Source organism: Gobius niger, assembly GCF_951799975.1.
Source record: "Gobius niger genome assembly, chromosome: 4".
Lineage (NCBI taxonomy): Eukaryota > Metazoa > Chordata > Actinopteri > Gobiiformes > Gobiidae > Gobius > Gobius niger.
The window spans coordinates 24519060-24542359 of record NC_136855.1 but is presented as its reverse complement, the minus strand read 5'-3'; the positions used below and the strand labels follow the sequence as shown (position 1 = coordinate 24542359).

Genomic DNA, 23300 nt, shown 5'->3' with positions numbered 1-23300 from the left:
CTAAAAAATTACAGATTTTACAACATTAATGCACAGATGCATGTAGAAAGCATTAGTTAAAGGAGAATCTGCAAATATAACTTACCAATGAGGCCAATCTAAAACAAGTTTGAATATCGCCAAAGCGTCCAGTCTGTGATAATAATCCGCTGAAAATCACATGGCGCTAAAGTTATATATTAAGAGAAGAAAGTGACCCATAGATTTACAACAGGGAGAAAGGGGGGCACCGTCAGGTCCAACTCTTGTATTTGTAGAATGTTGTGCTTAAGTTTGGGCCACATGGGGAATGACTTGCTCCCCACTTTTTGATCAGGAAATATGGTATATGAACAACACCCAGAAAACTTGAGAAAACTTGCCTACCTCTCTTTTACAACATACTGGCACAGTGGACTTTGGCATTTGGCAGCACAATACAGGCACCATTTGAAAAGAAGTATGTATTAATTTTTGTCTATACCAGAACATAATCAGAATATATACTTGAACAATATTTTTCTCAGTCTCTTAATGATGCCACCACATTATAGATTCATTTTTCATATTGGATTTAAGTTTTTTTTTCTGGTGGGACAATGCTTTTAGGATACGTAGCTGCCAGCAGGGGGAACCCACAACGAGGACACAACATTTTGACATTGCTTTTTTACATCCATTGCAGCACACATATAAAGTAACAAATAACAACAGAAACATGCCATGCTGCGACTGTTGCGTTGATAGTGAAGGCTCTCATTCATCCAGGAAGTATTCATCGTTGTGAAGCTTTAAATCGTCGACTGGGCTGGGTGTCCTCAACTCAACCTAACCCAGTCCACGACGATTTAAAGGAATAGGCCACCGTTTTTGCATACTGAGATTATGCTCTTACCTGAGCTTAGACGAGTTGATGTGTAACTGTCTGGTCTTTACACGTTTACACAATTTTGTGTGACTATAGAGTTTGGGGAATTCCACTGTTACCATGGAGATCTGCCATCTTTGCATACATTTGAGTCCATGAGGAGAGGCTAAATGTTAACATGTTCAGTGTTTTTGACTAAGCTCACGCGTAAAGACTAGACAGGTACGTATCAACTCGTCTAAGCTCAGGTAAGAACATAATCTCAGTTTGCAAAAACGGCAGCCTGTTCTTTAAAGCTTCACTACGATGAGCAATGATGGTTGAACGAATAAAACGCAACTTCAGTTTTGTGTTAAACAAGTCAGGGATGATGAACAAGCATTATGTTCAGGCGATGTCCAGATGCCTATTTACATCCAAACAACTTTTTCATATACAATAGTTTCATATTCAAAATATGGGGGGGGGGGGCAATCATATTAATATTCACATGCCACAATTCATGGATAAATATTGTTTATTTACTTTTCTTGCGTCTTTTACAAGCTTCTCAAAAGAAAAAAAAGTGAATAGCACTATTCGAAACATGCTGTAACCCACTGTAAATGTAAAATGTTGTACAAGTAACATGCATTTCCTGAATTCCAGGATCAAACAAAACAAAGGGTCACTCATTTTTCTCCGGTGGGACGACCTCCAACAGCAGCTGCAGATGCATGGTGATGGGCCCTGAGGACAAAGTTAAGGTCAGTGCTAAATGAAAACACTACTACTGTCATTGTTGTTCATTTTCATACTCATGATATTATGTGTCCAGGTGAATTTCTTGTAGACAAAGAGGAAATAGACGATTAGTCCACTAAGAATGAATATTGTGCAGTAGAGGTATTCGAGCTCTGGTTTATCAATGATGGGAGCCAGCACCAGGTAGAAGGACACAAGCGTCGTGACCACCGCCAATATGACCGGCACCTTCAGGTAAGCACACAGTCATATACACATTACTAACTTGTTCTAAAATGGCATAGTGTCATTTAATATGAAGATAATGTCCAACCTTGACTGGCCTTGGAAGTTCTTTTCTTGTGAAACGCATCACAATGAGAGAAAAAGCAGTCAGTCCATAGAAGAACCATTGTGCAAAGCTGAAGTAGTTGATGAGTGTGTTTATGTCTGCGGGGATTATGTAAATTAGAGCCAAAAAACCCTGTAATGCAAAATGAAAAAATAAAAGAAAGATGAAAGTGACTCTACTGAAATAATTGAAAATAGGTCGAACTTACATTAAATATCAGAGCAGGTGCAGGTGTGTAGCGTTTGGGGCTGATGTAGGATAAGATTTTAACCATGTGGCCCTCTCTTCCTGCTACATATGCCAGTCTGTAAGAAAAACGCGCTTCAACGTCAGACTGTAGAGGGAAATTAGGCGACATCACAATGCTATGAAGTGGATCGTAGTACCTGCCAGCCGTAAAGCAGCTTCCATTGGCAGCACCAAATGTAGAGAAGACGACAAAAAGGGGGACAATCCACGCCACAGGGTTAAAAACTCTGTCCCCAAAAGTCTAGCAAGCAAAGATTAAATTAGCTTTTGCCATACAATATGTGAATGTGTTTTAAAGCCGACGGATAAATGGAACTCACCACGGCAACAGCAGGAGACAGCAGTACCTCAGTGGGCGTCATGACAGTAAAGTAAGCCACATTTACCAATACATAGCAAACTGTCACTAAAGGAATACCAATAATAATAGCCAGGGGAAGATTCCTGCAGGAAAATAACATCTGTAAAATTTGCAGAATTAAGGTTATTGATTTTTCCTCCAGTCAAGGGTTTTGTTCTGTTTGTTTGTTTTTTACCTGAAAGGGTCTTTCAGCTCCTCTGTAATGAAGTTCAGTTGGTTCCTAAAAAGACATTGGAGAGCATTAGACTGGCATTTTCACTATAATATAATTAAAAATGATTTACCAGCCATCATATGCCCAGAGCCCATTGTAAAATGCGAGACCGATAGAACCAAAAGATACAGACGAGGTTTCAAATGCATTGGAAAAGTTTTTTGTCTCTCCTGGGAACATACCACAACAAGCAACAACACAACAAAAGTTACTGTTTGTTATTGTATTTTGCATCTTTCAAGGGCAAGGACTCCTACCTTGGGCCAGCAAAACCATGCCGGCCACAGCTATAACTACGATGATCAGTAGTTTGGCTGCAGTGAAGAAGTTTTGCACATAACTCGCCCATTTGACGCTTAAGCAGTTGACTGCGACAATAATGACTGAAAAGATGCAACAATCAACCGTGAGCACAAAGAACTGGAAGATTATAGAACTGCTGCACCTATCTTGTATGATAACGGTCTAAATTGGGGAATAATAACAACTCACACGTAGCAGCCGCAGCCATGCATTTAGTGATCAGCACTGGAGGACTGCACCCGGGGTAGAAAGGAGTGGAGGCGTATTCTGCAAAACTCAGGCAGATAATGGCAAAGGACGAGGGCTTCAGAACCATGACTGTGGTCCAGGAGTATAGGAATCCCACAATAGAACCAAAACTCTCAATTAGATATGAGTACTCTGCCCCAGACTTGGTGATCATGGTGCCAAGTTCAGCGTAACACAGTGCACCTGTTTGAAGAGGGAGCAACAAACCGTAACACACTGTATCATTAGTCTGTATTGTTTTTTTTTCATACCAGTGACATTGTGTTGATTTGTTTTATTGCTATAATTGTGTCCGTGGAGTTTAATTCTAGTTGTTTTTCTGGTGTTTGTTTTACTCATTTACTCATTTTACGGGATTGCAATTGCTTAAATGATGTTTACAACAAGTAAATGATCTTGTGAACAGTGTTGACTCACTTTACTGGCAAGTAGAATTTGTTTCCATTGCTAAAGTGTTTGGTAATATGTTACATCAAGGGTATCCCGGGGTAGTCATGACACAAGGTAACATTTCAACATTCCATAATAAAACGCCCAGTTTATGCCCCTCATCAAATTATATTATCGTAGGCTGACAGTACAATTATGCATCTTCTGTACTATGCGTTAGTTAAGATGTGTTTTTATCAGTTAGATCTGTAATGGCTTTGTTTGTCAAAGGAAACTTGGAAAGACACTATAAAGACGGGCTCAGAAGAGGTTTGAACCTTGGTCATTCAATTGATATACAGGATTATTGTATATTATAGTGTTCATTTTATCCAGTAACACATCAGCAAAGTTTTTGTCAATATTCTATTTTTGCCAACAAAACCCCATCAAAAATACAGAGTTAATGAATTAAAACGTTTTTATTCTCATCCTTTTCAATAAAAGAGCCGTATATGTTTAACATCCCAGGTACATGTTTTGGCACATATTTAATATATAGGTCCTATAGTGTTACGAGATACAAAACTTGTGTAGTTTGCGATAATATAGATATTCTCAAATAAACATTTCATCAGTTTAATCAAATTAATCAAATAATTAAAGAGTTGTTTCACCAAATGGCTAAACTAAATCAAAGTGTGCTGTCAAACGGAACACTGTTCTCACCCAGAGTGGATAGAATCCCACAGGCGCCCCAAATCAGGAGACATGGCCCCACAGCTCCGGAGTACAACAGCACAGATTTAGGCGAGATGAAGATGCCTGAACCAATCATTGTCCCCACAATGAGAGAGATTCCACTGAGCAGACCAACCTGCGTCAGAACATAGGGCACAAAATCCATTCAGACAGCACTTGGAACCGCGTGGTACTAAGCCCGTGCACTTTTTTGGTCGAGATGGGGCTCGACAACTTAATTCTCAAGGCTGGCTAAATGACCAGAAAGATAGATAGATAGATATACTCACATCTTTTTGGAGCACAGCGGCTTTTGCAGATTTTTTGTCTTCGGTTTCAGTGGAAACAAAGCGACTGTTGCCACCATTCTGCGATATATGCTGCTGCAAATCCCTGTCTCTGTCCATTTCGGATTACTGGAAAAGAATTGTTTAGATGAAGCATGGACAAGTTAGTGTATGTTTTTTTTGTTTTTTGTTTTTTAGCATTTATCATCAGCAAACTACATGGAAAAACACAAATGAATGTCAAAATGCAATCTGTAGAAAGACTGAAGATAACTTACCAGGGAGGACATGCAGTCTTAAACAACTTTAAACGTTTCCAAAGACTCCAAGGCTATGAAAAGAGTCCCCAGAAAATGACACGGCACAAAGTTAGGCATTAAGACAGACATGAATGCATTTGAAGATCAGTTGCTCCTCTGGTGGGAGGAGCAACATGCAAAAGGGAGGTGACAGTGTTCCATATAGTGCTATAAAGCTGAATTTGCATCCTGGTGCATGGCTATTTACCACAAAACTGTTCCAAACATACTATCTCAAAGCTATATACCAATAGAATGTTTTTGCTTGTAACAGAATTCAGTCAAAATCTCTGAACCTTTCCCTCCCAAAGTTTAGGCTACTGGGTTGATTTCAGCACAATGCTTCTTTGATAGAGACATATGACACTTGTTTTCCCAGTGTGCTGCATTCCCTCCAACTCACCTACTGTTTTCTTGCATGAAAAGATCTTTTTTGTGTGTGGGTGTGTGTGTGTGAGCACTTGGTGTGCACAAGTAATCTTTTACTTAATGAGAGGAGCCAAAAAGGTATGATAAAATACTTTGTTACTTTATTCCATTAATTTGAATAATATTAAGGTTTAGATTTTCTGCAAATAGTTTCTGTTTTAATTGTTAAATGTGAAATTTAATCTAAATGTTAAATTACCTTTATTGCTATATACCATTTTCCTGTTCCTAGCCAGAGCCTACACTATAGGCCTATCCGTGCCCACCTTGAATAAATGCTAAGAATTATCTGAGTCCAAAACCTGTTAGTCTAATTGAAGTAGAAACACTGAAATATTTGTTGATTGAACTATTGCTTCAGACAGACATGGTAATCTGCTAACACATATTTGCACCCAGTCACCCTGAGAACAAAAGATGGTGCATATTAAGCAAGCATACCACATTCATTTGTGCTTTAGTGCAGACCTATTTCAGATCAATGCTTCAGTTTACTCATGTTAACAAGTACGGTAAATCTCCAATTAAACTGTGTAATATGTCTGACTCTCAATTGTTATTATCAAAAAACACCAAATGTCTATGAACTTTAATATAGAACTAAATATATGCCTACAACAACATTTTTTTGAAGTCCCAGTCCCTGATGACAATTGAAAACATGTTTGATGTGTGGTGGTTTTCTGTAATGTGATGCTTACCGTGATTTAGCTTTCCTTCACTTGCTCTTTCCCATCAACCTTCACAATCCCAACAGAAACAGAACAGAAGTAGGCTAAAAAAGATTCATCTACAGTCGAAGTACTCCCAGAACCTGTTCACAATCTGTCCTGAAGGGGGCGGCAGAGCTTAAGGAAACCCACTTACCTCAGGGTTTCAATGAAATGACGTCACTTCCGCCAAAACAAATATTTTAGCCAAGGAGATTTAGTTAGGACTTCAATCATTTGACAACTAAAAACAAAACAAAAAAGTTGTGTTTCCCAAGGATGAACCACACATTAAAGCACTGGAAGGAGGCGGCCACGCTGATAGTAGCCGCAGAACATCGACTTTGTGCGGGCACTTTAACCTCAAGGACACCGCTGGGCAAGAGTGAACAGTCACACCTGCCACACTCTTTCGACTACAACATTTTGCTCCTTAAACGAAGTGGCAAAAGCTCATTTATGCCCAATGCCTATGTGTTCCCCGGTGGTCTGGTGGACTCTTCGGACTTTTCTAATGAGTGGCTGGATATTTTCAGATCTTTCCGCAACACTCCCAGTTTCGGTTTGAGACGTGTTAAACAAAAAACCGAGTCAAGACCCCCCATATTTGCCACCGACCGGTTAAAACTGGGATCCTCTATTCCTGGCGAGGTCGCTCTCCGTATATGTGCCCTGAGGGAGACGTTTGAAGAGTCGGGCGTGCTGCTGGTTGTGAAGAGAACAGAGGAGAATCTAAGTAATAACGAGACTAGTATTCATGCTTTTGATGATATTTGCTCCGATGAACTCAAAAAATGGAGGTCGTTGGTGAACCAGAGCCCTTCCAACTTCATTAAGATGTGCAGAGAGCTGGAGGTCTTGCCCAACATCTGGGCTCTGCACGAGTGGTCCAACTGGCTGACCCCTGAGAGTAATAGACATGGGGGCAGACGATTTGACACGGCCTTTTTCATTTGCTGCTTGAAAGAAATGCCACACACGCGTCAAGATGAAAAGGAGATTACACTCTTCCAGGTTTGTTGTTGTAATTTAAAATGAAGCCTATACTGTCCGAAACTAATTATGTTCTTTCCTTTTCCATTATTTAGTGGTCAACGCCCTCACAGGTTCTACAGAGTTTTGAAGCTGAGAAGTTCTGGATTGCACCACCACAGTTTTATGAACTGAGCCGTTTGTGCCGTTTCTCTTCATTGAATGACCTCCACAAGTTTGCCAATGAGCGTGCCATAGAGGGGTGCGAACAGTGGCTGCCTGCTGTTACTGTTGAAGGCAACCAATATATCTCACTATTACCAGGTATCATTTTAGCAGGAAGTATTGGAAAATATTTGTTGTCATATCTGGCAAGCGTTATTAGAGTTTACTCATGACCACCTAACCACTGCTGTGCATTGAGCTGTGTATGTGCTCATAATGTGTGATTATATTTTGATTTTTCCCCTTGTTTTTATCACACAGGTGATGAACTTTACCCAGTGACATCTGAATATCCTGCTGTAGAGTCGAGGACAAGCCAAAATGGAGGTTCTGCACTACATCGAATGGTGATTTCTGGTTCATATGATATAAGTCTACAGATAAGCCTGACTCCCAAGTACAAGCACCTGCTGCCTGTACATCTCAACTCCAAGAAGAATCTGCTTTGATTTCGACTCATACTTACATTTCTTTTAATTGATAAAAGCTGGTCACAGAGTATTCAGTGTCCCTAAATTAATTATTTTTACAGGACATTGTACTCATATTATACCATTTGTTAACTTTCCTATTATTGACTAATAATATATATTGATTTGTGTGTAATATTGTTTAAGAAACTGTGTCTGTGTGTTTCTTGATTAAATATTGCAGCACAAATAAAATATAATCGGTAAGCCCAGCATAGTTAAATAAATATATGATTGGAGCGGAGCAATCAGAGTCTACAGTTATGAAAACATAAACTCATATGTCATGGAAAATCATTATCTAATATTGCCCTAGATTTACATATTGATCACTTCACGGTAGAGTTTTCAATGATATAGTAATAAAAGTCTCATATGTGATATTTTTGTTTGCATTATACATTATTTCTTGGTATAAGCAACACCCTCAAACATTGAATGCGAGGCACATTCTGTTTAAATGTGGCACTTAAAAGGTCAAGTAAGCTGTCCCTTTTATGGTCCTTTATGTTTTTTGCATTTTTCCGATTGGACAGTTGACTGTGGGTGGGCTTAAGAACCAAAACAGAAATAAACACATGTTCACTGTTTTGGTAATTATGAATAAATCAAAACAATTGTAGACAATAAAATCTATATTTGATTTGAACATGGTTGTCATTGATAGCTGCGAACACTAATAGGTAATGATTTGGTATATGTTGTATTGATAGGTAATGGTACCTAAATTTTAGAAATCTGCAGACAACAAGTTGCCCCGTCTCTTTCTATTCCACCCCCATGTGCTCACAGGACTGTGGTATTACAAGGGGGTGAGTTAAATCATGTTGTCAAACCTCTTGCTTGCAATAGAAAGTCCACTGAGGGTTTCTATGGCAACCCACAGCCTTGGAAACCCATCATCTTTCTCCAGATAAGGTGATGATGCAGTGGTGTGTTGGCTAAGTATGTGGCGTGCCTGTCTATAAACCAGTCAGCTTGTTTTGATTAGTTGATCATTTAGGAACTCGGGATTTGTTTTATATCATACGTACTAGTAAAGGATTTATCATGATTACTTGTATCTTTCTGTTTCAGTAGTTTTTTGCTGCCTGCTAAACAAAAATGGCAAACTCGCATTCTGTGCTCACTAAGCATAAGATGACATTTTGAATCTGATGAATGACAAGACTTCGTGCTGACTATGTAAAAGCAGCAGTCAACTTTTTGTTTTATAATGAAGATACGCAAAGATGGGATAGAGGTTATTTTATTTTATTTGCAGTAGCTGAAAATATTTATCATGGTCAATATCAAATGCACTTCTATGACCCTGCTGCTCTTTCTTAGTATTTGTTTTTCTTTTACTGAAATTGACAAATTTGACAGCATTTTTCACTCCTTCACATTCTCTTGTGACTTAAAGCTTTACCCACATTAAGCCCTGGCTCTGGCATTCCTCATCCCTCTTATTCTTGGGTCTATTCTTGGAAACCTTTGAAAGTCTCTTACCAACTAAAACAATTAGAGTCCAAGCAAATCAGCTAGGCTCCTAACACTGCTCTAAGCCCTGCTGGTAGACAGTACTCCTGAGCCAACAAGCAACTACTATTTACTTACTTAGTACTTTCTTGTACTGTCAATTTTATAGTAAGAATGTGCACCAGATAAATGCAATAGTATTAATATAAACACTTTATTATAGATACAGCACCTGAAAACAGCATCCAACTGCATGTTACAATCCCCTACAAATGCCCTAATCAAATGTATTACATTCAATACTGTTTGCAAGATAACCCTGAAAAATGGGAGCAAGCTCCCAGAGTAGCGTGCTGTATCAAGAGTCTCTCAAGTCCAAAGGCTGTCAAGATGCAGTGTGTCATCGTGAAGATACAGGCGTTTTCTCAGGCAGTGAACTTACTGTGTATTCTTGTTGATTATCAAAGCGTGTACAGTTACAGAGGTGCTGCATTTGGTGTGGAAAGATCAGGAAACATTTATCCAAATGTTTCTTTATTGTGTGCCATGCGGTCACTTAGGCCTACACTCCTGTCTTTGGTGCACTGGATTCATCCATTTATAGCATCATTCAAGGGGATACTTTACAGTAGGCTACAGTCACGTCTGAGCTTTCCTGCTGGCCTAATCCAGTTGGATTACGTGTGATCATTCTGATGGCCAGACTCTGGCACGTCATTTCACGCTGCTTCCCCCACTTTGTTCCAAAAATACAGCACCTCCTGGCCTATGTCAATATCTCCTCACTGCTAGGCTTTCATTCTTCCAATTGCTAGGTAGCTACTATCTAGTGCACATTCAACCGAGACCCTCAAACAGAAGGATCTCTATGTTGTTGGAAATGCAGTCACTCACACTAACGTCCAACAACAGCTCAGGACATGTTGATTACGAGGTACCCAAGCACCAAAGCCACAAGGATGATGACAAAGAAAACAAGCACAGCGCAGATGGAACCCAAGCCCGAGCTTTGACCCCCTCCGCCCCCGTCCTCTTCCTTGGGCTCCTCTTCACAGATAGATATGACGCCAACCGAGGAATTCCCCACGCTCATGTTGGACTTGAGCTCGGCGCCCGCCTCCTGCTTCGCCTCTACCGCCCATGGAGCCACCTGCACCTTCATCTCCATCTCCTCCATCATCTGGCTCACCTGGCCGATCTCACACTGCAGGTCCCTCAAGTCTGCGGTGTCAATGTTGCTGTCTGCCTCATATTTCATATTCTGCACGCTCATGGCCCGGGCTGCCACTGTGGTTGTGCTGCCCGTCATGCCCGTCTGAATCAGGTGCCTGGTGGGCACCTTGAGGGGGAAATCCTGCCCTATCTCCAGAGAGCGTTTCATGTCCACCTCCAGCAGCTCCATGCTGCTGGAAAACAACACCCATAGACGCTCATATTCGGCTCGGTCCTCTTTGCTAATGCTTTTGTCTTTGAGCAGAGAAGTCAATTTAGTCCTGTTTGCCACGGCAAGCTCCTGTGCCTTTTTGCGCGTTCTCTTCAGTTCCTCGCGTAAATTCTGAGAGTCCGATGTACTGCCAAGTGCGATCACCAAATGCCTGTAGCAAGCAGTGACTTTGTTCAAAGCGTCCAGCATTGTTTTACACTCCTCTTTTCCCATAGCTGAAGAAAACTCGGTGTTCCAAATAAGTGTAGAAGAGTTGTGGCGCTTCGAGCCACTGTCTTAGTTTGGTCCACGCAGCTTCAGCGCAAATCCCTTGAGCGCACTAGTTAGAGCAAATTCCTTTATATCCATGCTCCTTCCTGTCTCCAAGCAGTGCACCGAGCAGCTTAGATATTAATACGTCCGTAAACGGCTTTGAGCATCACCATAACGCTGTTGCAGATCAAACACCCTCGCAGCTCACAGTTGTCTCAAGGTTCACCGAGGAAAGCGGAAAATTGTGGAGAGGTTTTACCCTTTTGGGCCAATGTAGCCAACGTTACAGGTGTTAAAATATCCGCCCGATATGGTGCCTGCTTTTAAAAAGAAAAAAAGGATGTGGATTAGGCTAAACGTAGTGTACTATGCTGACAGCAAAAGCGACGCGGCGTCTTTCCCGAATAAACACCCAAGACAGTGTTTTTGCTTTACTGTTGCCTACTTCCATTGCCTACTTCCATTCGATGATGTTTAAATAGCTGTGAGCGCCTTGCTGGTCACATGTGCCCACAAAACACACACGTCCATCCATACGCTGAAAGAGCCACTTTGCTGTCATTGGTCTTGACGCATAACAGTAAGAGTGCACGCATTTCCATTGGCTACTCTTTCGCCACGGGGGCGGGGCGCTGGATCATCGGAGGTTCATGTCAAATAAAAAACAATCTTGTGCCTTGCAGTCAGTAGATTGACATCTGCTTCTTTTTTCATCCACACACGTGAACTCCTCACAATCTGTTTATAAAGCTCTATCATAGGCTGTTGTTCGTATGGGGGAGTGGGTCACTATTTGAGTTTTTATTCATTTTTTCACACATTGTGAATTACAACAATGATTGAATGGTGAGTCATTTTGCTCCTGCATTGATAAAGATGGCATGTGCAATGCTCTTTTTGCATTATTGAAGTGGATGGGGGGGCAATCATTGAAATGGATGGGGGGCTAATGATCCGGTGCGTGTGGTGTGAAGCCTCAAGTCAGGAGATAGAGTTTTCAAAACAACCCTTGAAAAAAAAAATCTTATATTAATATAGGCTGTTCTTCACATTGGAAATGGGATGCACATATACACATTCATGTCCTTATAAAACGCTTTCTCTTGTCCTAGAATGTTTCCATGGCAACTCTGTCACCTAGCTCTTGACATGCATGCTTTTGAATAGTTTTTTCCCACTATTTATTCAATTATAGCTTTTGGCTTTTGATTGGAACTCTTAACCTTGTTTTTCATCCTGTGAAACAAAGTGGTTGATGAAATAACTGCAGTTACTCGTCTGCTGTAATCTTGGACTCAACACTGGGCAATGACAATATCATAATGGAAAACAATTCTTGTGCAAGTTTCACACAACATAACCTATTTTCATATAAAGGGAAGAGGGACAAAACTGCCGGGTCAGGTCAGAAACTTGTGAATTAAAATGGTTTAAAATGTGTATAATCCAGATTATACACTTTATCAGATTCTAAAGTTCCTCGGATTAGCACTATAATACCCACTAATGTATCTTTTAATGGACGATCCTCTGTCAGGCATTTTTATAATATGGAATCAATGCTTAAGCAGGAAATGGAGCCTGTCGCCACTGCACACTTTAGGGAGATAAATACATTATTATACAGAATAAAAAATACTTGCATCTAGTGTAAATTTATTGTAATGTAATATTTGTGAAAAATAATGCCTTTTGAATCTCGATTCATGATTATGTAGAAAATCACTAAACGAGTGACAATTTTATGCTGTTAACAGTGAATCTTCTGTCATGAGTGTTTAAACAGCAAAGCAATGTATAACAATTTCTATGTTGAGGTTTGGTTGTCCCAAACTCTTTCTGTGGGAAGAACTGTCCTCTTTGGACCCACTGATTCCCGCATGGACAGGCTCCCTTAAGAATCATGTTCATCCCTCCCCCACTGGCATCACTGGTGAAGTCAGGCTTTTATGATCTCCGTCTTTTATCCATAATGCATTATTATCTTTATAACACATGCTTTTAAGCCCTGTAGTTCACTTTTTTATATCATTAACCAAAGTACTGAATGAGGACTGGTGGAATTAAACAGATGATCTTTTTTATGTGTATGGTACTTTGGAGACTGCTATAATATAGAATGTGTTTCATTAATTAAATGTGATAAAGTTTAATGATTATTGGTAAATAGAGAATACTGTGTAAAGACACAGCTTTTATGTTATACCTTAACCAATGATATACAAAACATACTAAATTAATGGGTTTAAAGATGCTCATCATTTGACCTGGCAATGTTTATAGCACTGAGTTAATGGGGGTTACATACATCTCTATTGAAATCTGACAGGATTCGCACTTAAATCCATAATCTCACATCATGAAAATCTGCCTGGATGTCTTGTAACTACTTTTGTGCAAGTATTACAGGGTATTGATTCAGCCAAAATAGAATTGAGATAAATGATTAAGTTGTGTTAGGCAATACTGACCAAAAAAAAAATCAGAGAGTGAAGGGATAAGAAAAGAGACAAGAGTACAGCAGCAAAAAATCTTCATTGAATTATTGATGGCCTTCCTCCATTCTGTGGTCTGTCAGCAGGCAGCAGCAGCAGCAGGGGTAACCGTGAGTCATGCCTTCTCTCCACAAGGTCCAGACAGATGCATCTCAGCCTTAAATTCATCTCAAACACATTCACGCTCATCAATCTGAACTCCCTTGACTCACAATAAAGCTGAAAGATAAGCTTAGCCCACCTTAAAAGCCTCATATGAACTTAGTATTGATTGCAACAAATGGATTTTGAGTGCTCAGGAATGCTGTAATGTCTTCTTGCGACTACATGCTGCAGAGCCATTATCATAAAGTTTTTGAATGGATTACTGGCTTCAACATAGGTACATTGGGAGGAAAAAGTATGTGAACCCTTTAGATTCCCATATTTCTGCATAAATTGGTCATAAAATGTGGTCTGATCTTTATTTAAATCACAAGAATAAGTAAACAGTGTCTTCTAAAACCCAAACAATTACATGTTATCATATTTTTATTGGCTCTTCTGAAGAAGCATTGTCTGATGTTCACCATGCCTCGCTCAAAAGAGCCCTCTGAAGGCCTTCGATCAAGAAATGTTAATTTGTATAAAGCTGGAAAAGGTCTAAAACTCTTCATGTTCATAAATCCATGGTTAGAGAAACTGGCTACAAATGGATACAGTCTGGCACTGTTACTTCACTTCCAAGGAGTGGCCACCCTTTAGAGATGACTCCAAGAGCACAGCGCAGAATACTCAATGAGGTAAAAACATGTCAACATATTTGTAGACACATCTGAAATATATAAAGCATTGAACAAGTATGGGGTTCATGGGGGAATGCGACAGAGGAAGCCATTGCTGTCTAAAAAAACCTTGCTGCACGTTTGAAATTTGGAAAAGAGCTCTTGGATGCTCCACAGCACTACTGACTGATGAAATCAAAGTTGAATTGTTTGAGAGGAACACACAACGCCATGTGTGGAGGAAAAATGGAAGCACACCAACATCAAAACCGTATCCCCTTTGTGAAGTATGGTGCAGGGAGCATCAGTGTGGGGCTGCTTTGTTTCGTCAGGGCCTGGACAACCTGCTGTCATCAATGGAAACATTAATTCACACATTTATCAACATATTTTGCAGAAAAACTTGAGGCCATCTGTCCAACAGTTGAAGCTCAAAACAAGATGGGCGCTGCATCGAGACAATAACCCAAAGCACAAAAGTAAATCCAGAATGGTTTCAGAAGAATAAAATACGTGTTCTGGAATGGCCCAGACAAAGTCCTGACCTAAACCAGATTGAGAAGCTGTGGCATGACCTCAATAAAACCATTCACACCAGACATCTCGAACTGCAACAGTTTTGTAAAAAGGAATGGTTCAAGATTTATCCTGATCGTTGTGCAAATCTAATCTGCAACTACAGGAAACGTCTGCTGCTGCTGCCAAAGGAGGGTCAACCAGCATTGAGTCCAAGAGTGTACTCACTTATTTCTCGCTGTCCTGTGAATGTTCACATGTTACATTTTATGACCAATTTAGACAGAAATGTAATAAGCTCCTAAGGGTTCACATACTTTTTCCTCCCACTGTATATCTACAGTATGTTTGTTTATGTATGCACATTTTCTTCGTATTGTTATATGGAGTGAGTTATTTTGTCCAAAAGGCTCTACTGTGAAGTATAAAATATATTTAAAAATGAATAGAAGTTATCTTGAAGCTTCCATCTTGGTCAAACAGATAGTTGGTTTAGCAGCTTGCTTTTTGTTCTGACAGTAAGGCTTTGCAATAATCACATTAACGTTCACCTATTGATAGATGATTTCAAGAAACACAATTTGACATTACAGAAGTCTGTGCAAGCAATGCAAACTTAATCGGTCATCATTTGGAAGTTGTCTGTGATAATGATCTGTGGTAAAGACACCAGATTGCCCTTCTCTGGTCTCCCTTTTAAAAGGTTGGGTTTATAAGGAAGGCAAAGGTGATACTCCAGCAAGGATAAGCTGTGAGGGGTTGAGAGGTTAGGCTCCTGGCATCGTGTGAACAGGCCTGATGGTTGATCTACAAATATTTCTGCTCTTACTATTTTCAGGATTAACGAGAGGATCAAGTCTAGACTCTGACAATTTGCTGAATGTCTCTTCCGCTCTTTGCCCCCTTTCTGACTGTGCTGTTCTGTCAAATAAAGTCCAAGGACAAAAATAAATCTCTACCAAAAAAAACAAATAAACATTCAGTGCTATTGTTTACCATATGGTGTTGACTTGGATGGTTTTAGTTATACATTTTCCAGGGTCTCTGATATTCAACTAAAATTACTAACTGCCCAAAGAGAAGCTTAACAATTAGGCAATATCACAAGAAATTTGATTTGTAATTGAAAGGGTTTGCACAGCAGACGTTTTACAGTTACAGTGGCAGCAGTGCATTTGCCATCAGGTGCTTATCTACCCATAATAGAGAGCTAGAGAGAGAGAGAGAGGCAGCTCCAGAAATGGAAAGAGCTTCAGTCCAGCTTCAGCCTTTAAGCTGCTTTAGAGGATTGCAGTGTATTTTTCCTCTGCCTTGCTCTCAAACAGACAGCTGATATTAGCGCTGAACCAGAACAGGAGAGGGCAAAAGCCCTGAGCTTTCACTGCGCAGCTGCAGACATGGACCAGGAAAGAGCCAAGCTACTTTGTCTTGACTTTATAATCTACTCTCAAGAGCTACGTGACCCTCAGTCTACTTTAAGGACTCATGCCCCAGTATGAACAAATGCTCTCAGGTGACCATGCTGCTACAACATGCAATACAAAAATAGGTGGTTTATCAAATTTTTTATTTATTTTTATTTAATAGTTTTTGTTTATTTTTCTCACATTTTCTGCCTATTTGCACACTAAGAGCTGAATGTAACAAGTAAATTGTTACATTCTCACATTGTGAGATCAATAAAGGCTATCTTAACTTATCTTATCTTATCTTATCTTATCTTATCTTATCTTATCTTATCTTATCTTAATAAACAAAAATAATTGCAGTCCTGTAGAGATATAATATTAATAATGATGGTGATGATATTATTATTATCATTATTACCACCATCATCATCATCATCATTATTATTATACTACACTCTACAGGTTTGGAGAGTACACGTGCCCCTTGAAGTATTCATGTACATGTACGTGTGCGTGCGTGCGTGTGTGCGTGCGTGTGTGCGTGCGTGTGTGCGTGCGTGTGTGCGTGCGTGCGTGCGTGCGTGCGTGTGTGTGCGCGCGCGCGCGCGTGCGTGCGTGTGTCAGGTCTAACCACCTGAAATGAAAAGGTTTGCGTTTAACTTAACTGGACTGGACCTCACCCTGCATCACTCTGCATGCCTCCTGTATGGCTATGTGCCTGATCCAACAGCGCTTTCTTGTGGAGAACTTTCATGACTTTTGTGTAGTCTATAATATTCTCTGAAGTACCACTGGGGGGCGTCCGACTGCAAATAATTCCATCATCGTGTCGTCCGAACATATCCGAAAAATCCCGACGCTGACCCGGAAGCTCCGATGGCACTGTGTCATTCCGTTGTTACAGCGAGATGTTTTACCCTGCTGTATCGTTGGTACAGCTGTTTTGGAGCTGGTGTTAAGCATTTATGGAACACCCAAATGCTACAAATGTGTGGTAGTGTTAATCATACTTAAGGAACACCAAGGTATGTGATTCATTTACATTTGTGTAGTTGCTCTCGCCCTCGACGTTACTGTGCATGCTAACAACACAGCTAGTTAGCTGCACGGGATTTACCTTCCATTCCCATTACCTCTCAGTCTGGTGTTGGAGCAAACGAACTCCTACTCAGTCACGACCTTTAATGCCCCTCTTTACCAAAACGTTCTAGGTGTAAGCATGGATTGCACATTGTAGTTTTTGTTTTGTTTTTGTTTTTAGCTTTACGTCGTTCATGATTATGATGTATTTTTCCCACATAATTCTATGCACTGTCTTTTTTCTGGACTGGTATTTCTAGGCACTCAAAACAATTAAATTCAACTTAACACACGTCCTGATCATCTTCGCCTGACATAATGGTGCCGCCATGTCAATCACCAATCACTGTGCGATTGATAGGTGTCACATGACTTTGCTTGAGTATGGCGACCTCCAGAAGCCGCTGCTAATCACGTGTCTGCTCAAAACCCATTCCCAAATGTCCGGGTTTTGTTGTGTCTTGTCTGACTGGCCTAAATAGCGTTTTAAGGACACTTTAAGTCCAAGACATTGCAGAAGGAATGTGTTTACAGAGAGAAATCAGTTGACACAAAATCAGAACACAAAAATGTATAGTAGTAGTGGCTGAAACAAATTTGTCTCACTGAGATAGCTCAAACCAAGTCGCTTCCTTTAATTTGTATGTCCCGTTTGACCGCTTAATAACAGTTTTAGTAATAGTCTTGTTCATTACTGCTTTAATATTTGTCTTGTAACTTGGTATGGGTGGATATTTGTCTTGTAACTTGGTATGGGTGGCATGGTGGCGCAGTGGGTTCACAACTAGAAGGTCCTAAATTCAATCCCAGCTGGACTGGCCTTTCTGTGTGGGGGTTGCATGTTCTCCCCATGTCCGCATATGTTTTTCCGGATACTGCGGTTTCCCTTACCATTGGTAAAAATGAATGACCTTTGTCAATGAGTGGTGGTTGCAGTGGCCGATGGCGCAGATTGGCAGCCTTGCTTCCATCAGTCTACCCCAGGGGTGACTGTGGATACAATAGTAGTGTGTGTGTGTGGTGTGAATGAATAATAATGACTACAGTGTGGTGCTTTGAGAAACTAAGACAGGCTTGTAAAGAGCAATACATGTGTAAGAAGCCATTGTTGTTATGATTATGATTTTTGTGTTTGTTTTTCCAGGTGTCTAAACCTCAATCCTTTGTAATCCTAAATGCTGGTCGAAGAGGTGTGTTCACAATCATGTTATTGTAAGCAACAAACAAATTAGGTAGGTGCCCAGTTACTTTGTTTCGCTCGAAGACAGGCATATTATTTGTTTTAGAGTCAGGCCTGATTTAAATGATCTGATTGGAGCAGAAACACTGCAGTCACAATGTGACTGCCCATTGTGCATCAGTCAGGGCAGTGAAATGACTATAGAACAGCTACTTGGGAGAGTTACTTCCTGTGCCCCCTGATTGGGAAGGGCCGGTTGGGTCGACTAATTGGCCTACTCAATTTTTTTATTGATCACAGCAAATCAATGTGTGTTAAACTGGACAAATGTAATTGTACATCCCTTTAAAGCCTCACTTTATTGTGTAGAAGCAACTACACAACTAGACCAGCATCCGCAATAAATTTACCCTACATTGTGTAGGCATCTTGAAGCACACTGACTGTCTTGCTTTACTGATTTAATGTGGTATATAAGTGTATCACATTCGCCAAAACCATCCCAATTCACAGATTGTGTTAGTTTTCTGTGTTGGTGTTTTAAATATTCAATCACAGATCTACTAAAAAATTGACTTGCTGATTGTAATTTCTATTTCTGCTCAGATGTTTTCTCTATCTTCCTGTTTGAGGAAATGTGTTACAAAAGTCATCTTGTCAAACTGGAAAGTCAAAGCGTGATTGCTTAAAGGGCTGAGTGAACCCGTCAGACTAGCTACAGATAAGTGGATTGTTAGTTGAAATAAATCTTCTTTTTTTTTTTGCTGAATACAACTTCCCAAGTACCTCAAAAAGATATCAAAATTGTATACAAGATTCCCCTAGAAAAACAAACCAAATATTTTAAGCTTCCTGTCTGTATCTCATGTTTGCTGTATTGCTCTATTTATAGCCTCTTAAGCTCGGGATCACTTTCCCAAATGGCCCACAGCTGCCATTGATTTCACTTGAATCTCAGCACCGAGTTTCAAGTTGTCCTGTGATCTTGAATGACCTTCATATAGAAAATCTCTAGCAAACAGCTGATAATGGCCTTAAAAGCAATTAATAGTAACACCTAAATAATACCCAGTTTCTGGTCCAGTGTCATCTATGATATTATTGTACAACATGCATTGTATACTATTGCCCTTTGCGTATCATCCTGAATCTAAAGCGTTGAAACTGTTCTACAATATATCACAATATATGAACTGTGATGTTTTTGTTATGTGAAGTGCAGGATGCAGTCTTCAAACCACCGACTGCGAGACATGGAGCAGCACCACCCTCTGCTGTCCGCCTCGGGTGATGTTGAGGCTGGAGGTCTCGGGACTGGTGTGATGGTGGGCAGTTCCCACGCTGGCCACACGGGCGGAAATCGCACTCTGTGGTTCATCCAGGACAGCTGTGGTATGGTGTGTGCCGCCATGACGTGGTTCCTGGTGCTGTATGCTGAATTTGTGGTGAACTTTGTCATGCTGCTGCCTGCCAAGAGCTTCTGGTACTCACTCCTCAATGGGGCCGCCTTCAATTCCCTGGCTGTTCTTGCACTGGCCGCACATATGCGCACAATGTTGACTGACCCAGTAAGATTATCAGACAGAATCATTTACACTTTCTTTTGTCGTCCTGTATTCTAATTCATCTGTGCTACAATCAGGGTGCTGTTCCTAAAGGCAATGCAACCAAGGAGTACATGGAAAGCCTGCAATTAAAGCCTGGGGAGGTTATTTACAAGTGTCCGAAGTGCTGCAGCATCAAACCTGAGAGAGCACATCACTGCAGGTCAGTTCATTTGCACCTGAATGTGTCAAAGTATTGTTCAGTAACTCCTTGACTCGACTGCTTTCAGTATTTGTAAAAGATGCATCAGAAAGATGGATCACCACTGCCCTTGGGTCAATAACTGTGTGGGAGAGAAGAATCAACGATTCTTTGTACTTTTCACTGTAAGAACAAAATACATATTTATGTGTTTATAAATGTGGATAAATGGGCTTTGTTGTGAAAGGAAGGTTTACAGCCTTTAAAGTGGTCTTTTCTTTTTCCATACAGATGTACATAGCACTGATTTCTGCCCACGCACTAGGACTAAGTGGAATGCACTTTTTTAGGTGTATTAAATCCCAATGGAATGGTAAATTGGTTTAACTTCATAATATGAGCACTGTAGAGTTAACGTGAATGCAAAACAACAGGAAATTCATTTTTCTTCTTCTGTTGATTGATTGTGTGTTTAACAATTAATTAATCAAAAATTAATTAAAATTAATTAAATTTAAAATTAATCAAAGCAACCGTTATTACCAAAGCCACAGGTCCATGAAGTGGCACTAAGATTGATTGAATTGGGGTTGTACTACATTTTTGTAAAACAAAAAAAACAACAACAAAAAACACAAGTTAATAGGAAAACCTGAAGTATATTTTTTTATTATTTCAAATTCTATATTCTGTGGTATTTTGACTGTGTGTTCTTGCTTAAATTACTAACCTATTTACTTTCTCATTCAGAGTGTAGTACCTTCTCTCCTGGTGTGTCCGTACTGCTGCTCATCTTCCTCTGCCTGGAGGCCATCCTCTTCCTCACTTTCACTGCTGTGATGTTCGGTACACAAATCCACTCCATTTGCAATGATGAGACGGTCAGTCCACACTCCACATTTCATAGATTTTTTGTGTGTGTGTAATTTAAGGGTCTTGTCTCTTTGCCACAGGAGATTGAGCGTCTTAAAAATGAAAAGCCTACTTGGGAGCGGAGGGTGAGGTGGGATGGGATGAAAGCTGTCTTTGGCAGTCCACCATCTCTGCTGTGGTGTAATCCATTCACAGGGTTACGCCTGCGTCGTTTGATACTGCAGACCTACAGTCGCCGCAGCGGATCTGAATTCTCAGTTTGAGAAATGAAAAAGCAACTTCATGGGTACCACCAGCACTCGGTCATCCTTCACTTAGACCTATTGTGTCCTGTGGAGTTTCTCAGACCTGTGCTTCAAAGCTCCATTCTTGGTTCTTGTCCCTTGTGTGGACAGAAAGAGAAGGCACTTCCGTGGCCCATACACCCACCACAAACCTTGCCATGGTCATAGAATCCATGATCTCCAAAAAAAAAATGAACTTGTCCATTTGCGGAGCTTATCAATTTGCGTTTTCTAAGCATGCAGTACATTCTCAAGTGCATCTTAATTCAGGAATCGCCATCCAAAGTGTGTGGAGACCTGTGTTTTTGGTGCACAAATATCCAGCAATTTGTTTTCAAAATTTATACCAAGGGACCAGGAGTATAGTTTCTCATTTATAGATGAATAGCTATTGTAAAGCTCATATCTATGGACAAGCAGTATTACAGTTATGGACTTGGACTGTGCTTGGAACAAAAGAGTTTGTCCAATGCATGTTATCTGTCATGGATGATCAGATCAAGCAGGATTACAGTGACGCCTCATTTTGTGTATTTGGACTTCTGATCGGTGTGCTTCTCTTTGAGGAAAACTATGTGCCAGTTGGAAATATATTTTGTATCAGGTCTTAATGTTTTATTGTGCCTCATCACCCAAAACCTGACTATCCATACAATTGAAATTGTGTTTTCATACACATAAAAACAGACTTTATTCTTGCTGTCTGAGATCAGATCATTTCATAATGTTTGCTCAGAAATGATTCCTCAAAACAATTTTCAATATATGTGCCCCTACTATGTATGTTTTAAACCTTTCAACAGGCTCGTGGACGGTACATGATATTTGATACACGGTATTTGGTAACAAGTCTCAATGAACAACATGGAAATATTTATTTATTTCTTCCAAAAATTGTCACATGTGTCAAAATATGTAGACCAACCCACAGTGAGACATGACAGAAAAGCCACATTAGTTTGTAAATTTACATGGACAAAGGTATAGTTATTGGACCCCATTACCTTTGAAGAGGAAAGTGTTTTCAGGCTTACATAAAAATGTAAATATACCAGAATTAGCCACTGACTACTGGTCATCCGTAATCTCTGCCAGATCACGTAAATATCAAGTTAGTATACTACAATACAGACATTCAAACACTAATATCATCCATACAAATCAACACTTTAGACATCTGACATATTTGGAAGAACAGTCATTGGTCACACGTCTGGTTCCTCTTTAGCCGTTATTTGAGTTTGTGCTACTGCCTCCTATATTAACTGGGATGCTGTTTCAAACCTCAGTTTCTAAACTGATGGCATCTGCGTCTATTATGTCCTACACAGTCACCTCTTGTACTGACCCTGGTTACTTTACCGCCTGTACTGGATTTACTCATTCAAGAATGGCGAAGAGTGTCCATACAAAAACATGCCAGTTTATAGTTTTTGGCTTCTCTTTCAGAAGAGATGGCATCAAGAAAGTGTGTTATGTAAAATAATATATATAAATATTGAACCAACATCCTGACTCATCAGCCAGTCAAATGGGCGTTTCACATTGGACACTGGTCCAGAACACACATCCAAACTAGTCTGAAAATAACTCAAGGACATTAAAAATTAGCTTGTGGAATTTCACCAGAAATGTCTGAAACTTGTCATACAGTTTAAAAGTAAAATGTTTTCAGTGATGTGACAAATGGTAATATTTTTTGGTAATTTATATGGACCAACAAGTGACATTCTGTCCAATTTTATGTCGGACTGCGAGGGGGAAAAAGTATTTGTATGTTTTTTTTTATACTGTATGTAAAACTTCTGTTCTCAGCTGCACATACGTTTAATAGAGGTCATTGCTGTTAAAATATAATCACATCAAAGTATACATGCTGCTCTTTCCTTTTTCTTTTTGTATCCCTACATCCCACTCCTATCCCTCCGTCATTTTCTTGAAATTTAGGTTTATAAACTGATTGCTGAGAATGAGAAGATTGAAAGAATGTTTTGTG

The 23300-nt window shown here is 40.0% G+C and overlaps 5 protein-coding genes across 5 annotated transcripts in view; 2 read left to right on the top strand and 3 right to left on the bottom strand.

The window, feature by feature from the left end:
- LOC306962704 (phosphatidate phosphatase LPIN1-like) overlaps window positions 1-23300 on the bottom strand; it is a 113669-nt gene that overhangs the window by 42256 nt on the left and 48113 nt on the right. The gene's annotated exons all lie outside the window — the stretch shown is intronic.
- LOC306962204 (b(0,+)-type amino acid transporter 1-like) lies at window positions 1515-4997 on the bottom strand (the record flags this gene model as incomplete). Its single annotated transcript, XM_079555294.1, has 13 exons — window positions 4974-4997; window positions 4699-4824; window positions 4397-4544; window positions 3239-3481; window positions 3004-3129; window positions 2817-2916; window positions 2708-2752; window positions 2492-2615; window positions 2309-2412; window positions 2131-2227; window positions 1905-2054; window positions 1645-1819; window positions 1515-1576 (listed from the first exon to the last, which is right to left on the bottom strand). The coding sequence occupies exons 2-13, from the start codon at window positions 4813-4815 to the stop codon at window positions 1515-1517; spliced, it is 1491 nt and encodes a 496-aa protein (XP_079411420.1). The 5' UTR covers window positions 4816-4824; window positions 4974-4997.
- On the top strand, window positions 6323-8051 carry nudt19 (nudix (nucleoside diphosphate linked moiety X)-type motif 19). Its single transcript, XM_079555297.1, has 3 exons — window positions 6323-7147; window positions 7222-7429; window positions 7592-8051. Exons 1-3 carry the CDS (start codon window positions 6413-6415, stop codon window positions 7777-7779), a joined length of 1131 nt encoding a protein of 376 aa, XP_079411423.1. The 5' UTR covers window positions 6323-6412; the 3' UTR covers window positions 7780-8051.
- Window positions 9072-11451, bottom strand: LOC306962475 (regulator of G-protein signaling 9-binding protein). The gene has a single exon (XM_079555614.1). It carries the CDS (start codon window positions 10916-10918, stop codon window positions 10175-10177), a length of 744 nt encoding a protein of 247 aa, XP_079411740.1. The 5' UTR covers window positions 10919-11451; the 3' UTR covers window positions 9072-10174.
- Window positions 16997-22088, top strand: zdhhc7 (zDHHC palmitoyltransferase 7). Its single transcript, XM_079555722.1, has 8 exons — window positions 16997-17166; window positions 18366-18453; window positions 19619-19969; window positions 20044-20168; window positions 20236-20332; window positions 20439-20520; window positions 20898-21028; window positions 21101-22088. The coding sequence occupies exons 3-8, from the start codon at window positions 19625-19627 to the stop codon at window positions 21281-21283; spliced, it is 963 nt and encodes a 320-aa protein (XP_079411848.1). The 5' UTR covers window positions 16997-17166; window positions 18366-18453; window positions 19619-19624; the 3' UTR covers window positions 21284-22088.